The sequence below is a fragment of the Cibotium barometz genome, chromosome 16, assembly GCF_041138505.1.
Source record: "Cibotium barometz isolate CiBa-2024 chromosome 16, ASM4113850v1, whole genome shotgun sequence".
NCBI classification, from domain to species: domain Eukaryota; kingdom Viridiplantae; phylum Streptophyta; class Polypodiopsida; order Cyatheales; family Cibotiaceae; genus Cibotium; species Cibotium barometz.
Window position 1 is genome coordinate 16,126,085 of NC_141061.1, and position 9,754 is coordinate 16,135,838.

Below are 9,754 nucleotides of genomic sequence, written 5' to 3' on the forward strand. Positions count from 1 at the left end.
GACCAGTCGGCCAGCTACACTGCAGTCGGCTGTCATAAATCAGCCCACTACTGGAAAAATCAGCATATAATGCCAATAAATGCTGCACATGCTTTCATATCTAGCTGGGCATTAGGCGCATGAGCACAAAGGGCTAGGGCAATGACTGCCCACTGTTCTGAAGGCTGGGCAGCCTGTATGGGCTGCCCCCATACTTGCCCTATAATCCCCTAGGGCTGGATAACCAGTTGATTATCCTTGCAAGAGCCCTGGGACTGTCCTAAAGCACTCCTATGGCCCTCCCATGGCTGGTGGGTACAGCCAGGGCCTTCCTGGCCCTCATGGGGGTGGTTTACCCTATCCCCATGCCCACACAAGGACTTGGGGTAGCCCTATGGGCTGGCCCCTTTTCCTAAATGCAAACCCTAATTGTCCACTCAATGATTTGGCATTCAGTACCATACCACATACATAGAATCACTGACATCATTCCAGAGGGAGACTCACAGCGTGGACTGGCACTGTTTCATGTGCAGGCCAGTGCACACCTGACCTTGGACTCATGTGCAGGACAATGCACACCTGACCTCGGACGACTGGGATGGAACCTTGGCTGACTCGTCCCGGAATGGGCTCACATGGGACCAATTTACCATCCCAAGTCCTGCACCTTCTGTACAGGTATGTCGACGTGTGCGGGATGCACATGACATCCCCTTCTGCTTAACTTGACGAAAGCAGCATGCATAGCCTCCAAATAATCCGTCAATAATGCGGGATAGTCTTCAAAAAACTCTTTGTCAAGCCATACCGCTTCGTGGGTCCCTCGGTCCTGAAACTTCGAGAGGAACTGTCCTGAGCCATACTTGAAATGGTGTAGAAGGATCTGTTCTGGAACCATAACTTCTGCTTCATCAATAATATCTGGTTCCGCCTCGTCTTTGACTTCTAAAGGGCTTGGACCTGCATATGGCTTTAACCAACTGACGTGAAACACATCGTGCATAGTCCAACTCGAAGGTAGCTTTAATTGCATAGACACCTCATTAATCTTCTTCTGGATGGGAAAAGGTCCGAAGCTCCTGAAAGACAACTTTGGGCATCGCTTGCCCACCTGCTTCAACCTTTGCTTCATAATCCGAAGATAAACCCAATCCCCTTTCGAAAACTTTATATCCCTTCGGTCTTTATTAGCCTGTCGAGTGTAGGCCTCCTGTGCTTTAGCCAATCTGTCTTTTACTGATTCTAAAATCTCCTGGTAAGACTCCATCACTCTGTTCGCTTTAGGTACTGAAGACGAGGTCCTGGTCAACAATGACTGGAAAGGTCTTCCAAATGCTGCCTCATATGGAGTCCTGCCAATAGCTGAAGAAAAAGTATCATTTAAAACGGCTTGAACTAAAGGCAAATAAGATTCCCACTTACCTTGCTAATCGTGGACATAACACTTCAGCACATCAAAGGCCAACTGGTTGTATACCTCTGTCTGGCCGTCCATCTGTGGGTGGAATGCACTGGAAAAATTCAATTTAGTACCAAAGTTATCAAACAATGCCCTCCAAAAATGACTAGTAAACTTGGCATCTCGGTCTGACACTATGGTACTAGGAATCCCGCCAATCGGGTACCAATGTCGAATGAACAACTGGGCAACATCCTCAACGGTCACATTGGCCCTGCAAGAGATAAGCATAACAAATTTGCTAAATCTATCAACAATAGTTAAGCACTGCGTATTACGCTTACTTGGACTAGGAGGCAGATTCATGACAAAGTCCATGGAAATATCTTGGAAAGGACCCTCAGGAATTGGCAAGGGCTGTAACAACCCTATCTTCTTTCCATGACGAGCTTTCACCTTTTGACAAATATCACAGCGTTGTACATATGTAAACACATCTCGCCTCATCTTTGGCCAATAATATTGCCGTTCCATTTTCTCTAGAGTCGAATTCATGCCCCTATGACCACCTGTAATGGCGTCATGGGCATCATGGAGAAGAGCTGCCCTGAACGACTTCATGACACACAATCGGCCTTTGTAGAAAAGCCAACCATCGCATATCAGAAAATGGCATGGTCATGTGGCATCCAATGCCTGTTCCCACTGTGTACCAAATTCCTTGGAATCCGCGTACGTGTGCTTTATGTCATCTAGTCCTGTTCCAACAAGATCGAGTCTAGTGGTCTGAATGGAAGTCAATTGTCCCTTCTTGCTCAAAGCATCAGCCACTCGATTGGCCTTTCCTGGAAGGTACTCAATCATACCACCGAATTGCTGGAATATTTGGCTCCAGCGGTGTTGTCGATCACTCCACTGTGCACTTGGCATTGTCTGAATCCAGCGTAATGCCTGATGGTTAGTGAGAATCTCAAAGTCATGGCCATAAAGAAAATGTTTCCAATGTTTCAAGGCCTGTATAACTGCTAGGAGTTCATGATCGTAGACTAAGTAATTTTTCTCTGCGGGCAGTAACTTATGAGACATGTAAGCTATTGGGTGACCATTTTGTTGTAAAACACCTCCAATTGCGATGTTACTCGCATCGGTGATCACCTGAAATGGTTCGTCCCACGAGGCAAGTGCTAAACAACATGCTTCTAATAAAGCCACCCTTGAGGTTCTTGAATGCCTCCAATGCTCGTGGAGTCATTCAAATCTTTTGCCTTCTTGTCTTCACATCCTTTAGCGGATCGCTGAGATCTACCGAGAGGTCAGAAAACTTGTCCATGTGGGTGGAGTATGCCTGGCATATACCCACAAAGGATCTGATGTCATAGGCTGTCTGAGGTATTTCCCAATTGACAATCTCGGCCACTTTAGCCAGATCAAGTTGAATGCCTTCTGCACTAATTATGTATCCCAGGTAATGCACCTGGAACAGATAAAATTCCGACTTCTTTTTGTTGACGTAGAGCTCGTTGCTTTCCAGCAACTTAAGGACTTTCTCCACATCAATGTCATGCTGCTCAACCGTAGCTGAAAAAACCAGTATGTCGTCCGAAAATATAAACACACACTTTCTAATCAAATCCCAGAAAACATGCATCATCATGCAGTTAAATGTAGCTGGGACGTTCGTCAAGTCAAATGGCATGACCACAAATTCATAGTGGACTTGTTCCGTACGGAAGGCTGTTTTGGGGATGTCCCCCTCCACAATCCTCACCTGGTGGTACCCACTCTTTAAATCAAGTTTCGAGAACATTTTTGCTCCATTCGACCTCTCGAGAATATAATCTATTCGAGGCATCGGGAATCTACTCTTGATAGTCAGCTTGTTGAGTGCACGATAATCGACACACAAACGGGAAGACCCATCTTTCTTCTTGACAAATAAGATCGGTGCTGCAAATGGCGACACGTTGGGGCGGATAAAGCCAGATTGCAACAATTCTTGGAGTCGGCGGTCCAACTCCAACTCCATTGCCTTGGAAAGGCAATACGGAAACTTGCTCGAGGGTTCCGAGCCTGGGAGGAGGTCAATCTTGTGGTCCTCCGATCCAGAAGATTTTCATGGAGAGCCAAGTACTTCTGGGAAGCACTGGCCACCATCTGGGCTGTCTAGATGTATATCATCGCACACTGTGCGCCTTTCCTGACTGCTCGCTTAGCCTGCAACAAGTGGCTTATGAGCGGAAAGTTCGTAATTCCTGGCTCACATCACACTTAATGGTCACTGGGGCGTTTGACACATTCCGATTGATCTGGAACGTATGCTTGTTCCACTTGACATCTGGAAGAAACTTGTGAAACCACTGAATACCCAAAATTATGTCTGCTCCTACAAGAGGGGCAACCATAAAATCACACACAAATTCTATCCTGAATAACTAACTTAGCACCTAGAGCTTCATACTTGATGCTCATTGTCATGCCTGTGCTAAAACCCTCAACCTGTTTGTCCACCGAAGTCGGGTCGAAATGGCACGCCTAGCGGCTTGTTCCGTGACCACATCCTCCGTGCTGCCGCTGTCAAACAAGACGACGACTCTCTGGCCACCTATGTAGCCAAAGGACTTGAGCAATTCGTTGCGCTCATACTCCTGGTTATGGGCGCCCTTCTGCTTATCTTCAAGCTCCCAGCTAATAATTGCTCCAACTGAAGCACCGGGGTTTGAAGAACTAGGGGCAGCCACTGGGGTCTGTGTGGGAGCTGTGCTCACCACCCACAGAAGCTGTGGAGGCAGTGGCGGCGGGCTTTGGAGGCTTCTTAGAAGTATGTCCTTTTGTATGACAAAAGAATCATCTGCCCTCCTCCTTGTATTGAGAAAGCTCCTCAGCACTCAACTTGCCACCTCTCTTGCATGCCTCCGCTTTTTGGTTTGGAGTAAGCTTAGACGCATTGTTCGAGTTCTTGGAGCCAGAGGCTCCCGGGCTCTATCCTGGAAAAGACCCCGTCTAGTTCTGACCTTTGCCCCCCGAGGCGGTAGCCTTGGGAGAAGCCGGCTGGGAAGTCTTGGGCTTGCCACCATTATGCTTCATTTCTGCACTCTACGCAAGTGGGAGTGCGTCTTCAAAGGTGGTTGGCCTAAACATACGCACCTCCCATTGGATTTGCGTATCAAGGCCATAGAAAAATTGCCCTTTCTTGTCCGAATCAAATAAGCCTAATTGCAAACATAAAGTTGAAATTCTATTGGCAAACTGAAGGACTAGTTGCGCATTCTGACACGCTCCCCTGAACTCGTCTTCGAGTCGCTCAAGGTAGTGGAGCGGTAGAAACCGCTGCTTAAGGTCGCGGACAAACTCGTCCCACACATATGCTGCCATACCTAATCTGGTGTGGGCATGAGCCCACTGAGTCCACCAAGGAATGGCCTCACCTTCCAAGTACCAACTGGCTAAGATCACTCTGTCAGTATCTGTCGTTCTAACTGCAGCAAAGTAAGCTTTAAACTAATGCAACCATGAGTAAAGAGTTGTGGGGTTGAGTTTACCATTATACTTACTGAAGTTCATTTTCTCGGAAAATTGATTCGAGGGCGCCGCCAGTGTCAATCTGGCGTCCAAAGCTGCTAGGTAACACTCGTGTTCCACGCGTCGCATGGCTTCGTCTTCACGTTGTTGGATCTCCAATGCACGCATCTACAACTCAAGCAAAGAGCTCGGCTGCGGTTGTGACCCCGCGAGAGGGTCCCTGTGTCGAGGATCTGGAATCTAGGATACAGAAGGAGAGCGAGGAGGAGATGGAAAACGCGACGCTGGGTAACGGGTACGTTCTTCTAGAGCCTCAATCTACGCCTTCTGCTCTTCCAACTTCGTCGTCTGGTCTACGAATGCTCGCATCATCTGCTGGAACATCTATGCAATACTCAAGCCTGGTGCCCTAGCTAGGCTGCCTGGTGCACTCTGGTCCCATGGTTCTTGGTCTCTCTCGTCGTCGAAGCTCACCATAGCAGAAAAACGCACTTCTTTTCCGGAGCGCAATCCGACCATCCACTGTGTGTGTGGGAGACGTCCGAAGGCTTCTAGAGGCGGAAAACCAACCGTCCTTCGAGGAACAAGAGTCACTCCGAAAGGGGTAGTCCACCGGCGTCTGAAAACCAACCACATGAGCGAGAAAAAATTCTGGTTTCATTGCTGAATCTTTGCACTTGAAGTAGGCTCTAATACCACTATAACATGCGGAAGCTTCGGAGAAGATCAGTAACTTCAATGCTTAGAAATCAGCACACTTTTTCGAGACGGAATTAACGCACAAGCTGAATGAAGATGTGCAGAAAATAGAGAGAGAGAGGGAGAGAGGAGAGGACACAGTATTGGGTCCCAAATACCCTCTGTAGGGCCCCCACCACGGATGGTGTATTTGCTTTATTAGAATGATGTAAATCTGAAAAGAAAATACAGAAACTTGACCTTTCTTGGCTGAGAAATCCTTGCCCTTGACCTTCAGTCGTTCACCCCTTTGTGTTAGCAAGCCCTTGGCTGTCTTGGCCCCTTGGATTGCTTGAGCACTTGGTGAAATATGAGATAACACAATGGATTGTGGCTGTCCTATTTATACTACTCCAGGATGACCAGTCGGCCAGCTACACTACAGTCGGCAGTGATAAATCAGCCCACTACTGGAAAAATCAGCATATAATGCCAATAAATGCTGAGCATGCTTTCATATCTGGCTGGGCATTAGGCGCATGAGCACAAAGGGCTAGGGCAATGACTGCCCGCTGTTCTGAAGGCTCGGCAGCCTGTATGGGCTGCCCCCCCCATACTTGCCCTACAGTCCCCTACGGCTGGATAACCAGTTGGATATCCTTGCAAGAGCCCTAGGAATGTCCTAAAGCACTCCTATGGCCCTCCCATGGCTGGTGGGTACAGCCAGGGCCTTCTTGGCCCTCATGGGGGTGGTTTACCCTGTCCCCATGCCCACACAAGGACTTGGGGTAGCCCTATGGGCTGGCCCCTTTTCCTAAATGCAAACCCTAATTGCCTACTCAATGATCTAGCATCCAGTACCATACCAGATACACAGAATCACTGACATCATTCTAGAGGGAGACTCACAACACGGATTGGCACTATTTCATGTGCAGGACAGTGCACACCTGACCTTGGACTCATGTGCAGGACAATGCACACCTGACCTCGGACGACTGGGATGGAACCCTGGCTGACTCGTGTGCAGGACAATGCACACCTGACCTCAGACGACTGGGATGGAACCCTGGGCTCACATGGGACCAGTTTACTACCATCCCAAGTCTTGCACCTTCTGTACAGATATGTCGACGTGGCATCCAAGTGCGGGATGCACGTGACAACTGTCCACTTTTCTAATTGAGCCATCTTCTGTTGACTCAGAGTTTCATCGGGTTCAGGCCTATGTGACCCAAGCTCCCTCCGACATTGAATGACTAAGACACTTTCGCTATGGTCATCTACCCTATTCCACTCTCTATGAGCTATCTCGAGACAAGTTAGTTGAAGGTATACCCAGCCTTAAACTGACAAAGGATGTATGTCAGCCCTGTCAACTAGGTAAACAACATCGCACCATTCCCACAACACGCTACTCATTGGGCTTCGGGAATCCTGCGGTTGATTCATTTCGACTTGAGTGGCCAATCCCCAACCCCTTCCTTGAATGGATCTCTATACTACATGCTGATTGTTGATGATTATTCAAGATACATGTGGGTATATTTTCTAAAGCATAAACCTGACGCTTTCAAAAACTTTTCCACATGGGTTCATTTAGTCACCAATCAAATGGGCGTCTCCATTGGGACTGCTCGTAGTGACAATGGGGGTGAAATTATCTCCCATCAATTTTCTCAGTTCTTGCAAGATCATGGCATTCAACGCCAACTCACATCCACCAACTCTCCCTCACAGAATGGAGTGGTCGAGCGCAAGAACCGAACGGTCGTGGAAATGGCACGCTCCATGCTTTTTGCAGCTGAGCTGCCTGAAGGTCTCTGGTCAGAATCGGTCAACACTGCGGTGTATCTTCGGAACCATTGCCCCACGGTTGTTGTTCCCCACAGGACCCCTTTTTAGGCTTTCTTTGGCGAAAAGCCAACCGTTTCCCACTTTTGTGTCTTTGGATGTCGAGCATATACTCACACTTTGAATGATACAAGGGGCAAGCTTGAGCCAAGGAGTGAGTTGCTCATTTTTGTGGGATACTCTTCTGAATCAAAGGCTTTCAAAGTTTTTGATCCAAGATCAAACAAAGTTTTCGTTCGTCAATACATTGTCTTTGATGAGCGAGACTTACTTCGGCTTCCGTTGCCCATACCAACTGAAAAAGAATCTCAAACTGTGCCAAACGAACCCCATCAGTTACCTACAACTCCACCTCTTGAGGAGGCTTCCTCCTCTCGTCAACCACCCAGGGACCCTTTACCTCGTTGGTATCAACAAACCATTCGTGATTCCCGTCTTTTACTCAATCTAGCTGCCCACCATAAATGGCCAATCTATCAGATGGATGTTAAGAGTGCCTTTTTAAATGGCATTCTTCACGAGGAGGTCTATGTTGACCAACCTCCGGGATTCCCTCTCCCTGGTCTTGAGGACAAAGTTTTTCACCTACATAAAGCTCTTTATGGGCTTAAGTAAGCACCCCGGGCGTGGTATCATCGCATTTTACAAATTTTTTCACAGCCAAGGTTTTCACCCATCACACTGTGACCCCAATCTCTTGTTAGAAGTCATCTCCTGTCTACTTTTATACACCAGGGCCTGTGTTGTGGGTGTGCCCGCCCTGTATAGGTGTTTTATCATTTTTCCTCACTCCCCGTATTTTTTCCCTATTTTTCTCATTTTTTCCATGGTGTGGATGGATGCCAGATGATTGGCAGGAGCCCATGGCGGCTGGCCGACTACCCATTCTGCAGTCGTGGAGGTGCTGGTAGCTGGCCGACCTGTTTTACACAGTCGTGGAGGTGCTGTGCTGGTGGCTGGCCGACCTGTTTACACAGTCGTGGAGATATTTGATGCTGGCCGACCTGCTTTCTTCAGTCGTGGAGCCCTCCTGCGCTGGCCAACTGCATCCATGGGGCATATAAATAGGCCCCATGCTCCTCACCATTGTATCATTCAGTTATCTACGGGATCTTGTGTACAGAGAAGAGTTTACACGCCTATTTCTCTGTGTCTCTTGTGCTGTCTATTTTCTGCACTCTACTTGCTCTTGTCAACCCAAGTTTGGTTAATCTCCTTGGTATAGTTTTCAAAATTTACAAAAACGGCTTTGATTTTTACACACAGAGATGCCCACTAGCGCCAGGTGCATCAATGTTTGACTTTTTCTGGTGCTCTGCTCACATTGAAAGATACAAAATTCTAGACAATGATACAAAATGCATCTATCTTTGGGAGAATAAGATCCATTTCAAGAAAAAGGAAAGAAAGAAGAGGGAAGTAAAGTACCTGGCAAAGGGGGTCTGCTTTCTGCAAGTGAGATCGCATGAGTTGCAAAGACTCACTGTGTTCGGCGTTATGTGAGGGCTCTTCACCATGGCCAGACGATTCTTGTTTTGAGTCCGCATCGCGGTGAGGGGCATGATCACCATTTTCTGTGCGGTCCTGTAGCGCGAGGGATGATACGTCCACTGCATCCGCCAAGGCCATAGCCTCTGTAGAGAGAATGTAGAACAGAAGAACGAGGTCTTCGTCTTTTTCTCCTACTCAGTCACAGCAGAAGACCATCGCATGACATCCAACGCCAACATGAACTTGTTTTGAGATTCGGACGCAACAGTCAGGCTTTCTCGTGCTCCGACGTAGCCATCTTTCATAAATGCGACAAAATCACACGCCATCACTCCTGCACAGCTGCTTCCTATTTCATACGCAACGGTTGCTTTTTGACGTCTACACTGTACAGCTGTTAGCATTATATGCGAAGTTGCTTTTAACAGCTATGCAAAGTTGCTTTTCCATTCAAAATTAAGGTAAATCGTGAAAAAAAAGGCGTTAAAAAATAAGGTAAATCGTGAAAAATAGGCATTATTTCTACTAAACCCGTCATAGTCTCTCATCTTTGATTATATCTACCGTTGTATAAATTTGCAATTTGTATTATGTATACATTATTATATATGGCTCAAGTAGTGTTATTTTTGAACCTTTGTCAATACCTTAGTGGAAGGGGGAGGTAATGTATTTGTTCCTTAAATAAATTAAGTCCCTAAATTTGAAAACAAATGGTCAAAATGTTCTTCAAAAAGTATGCATGTGAACATCCTCCACATGTGCAAAATATCATGTTTCGACTCTCTCTCTCTCTCTCTCTCTCTCTCTCTCTCTCTCACACACACACAC

At 47.2% G+C, this 9,754-nt stretch overlaps 1 protein-coding gene across 1 annotated transcript in view; it reads right to left on the reverse strand.

The window, feature by feature from the left end:
• LOC147630421 (uncharacterized) overlaps positions 1-9,231 on the reverse strand; it is a 70,635-nt gene extending 61,404 nt beyond the window's left edge. Inside the window, exon 1 of the mRNA XM_086810290.1 lies at positions 8,861-9,231. Within this exon, the coding sequence (XP_086666416.1) occupies positions 8,861-9,061 (201 nt within the window). The 5' untranslated portion in view covers positions 9,062-9,231. The remainder of the gene's footprint in view (positions 1-8,860) is intronic.
• Positions 9,232-9,754: the final 523 nt, after the last annotated feature.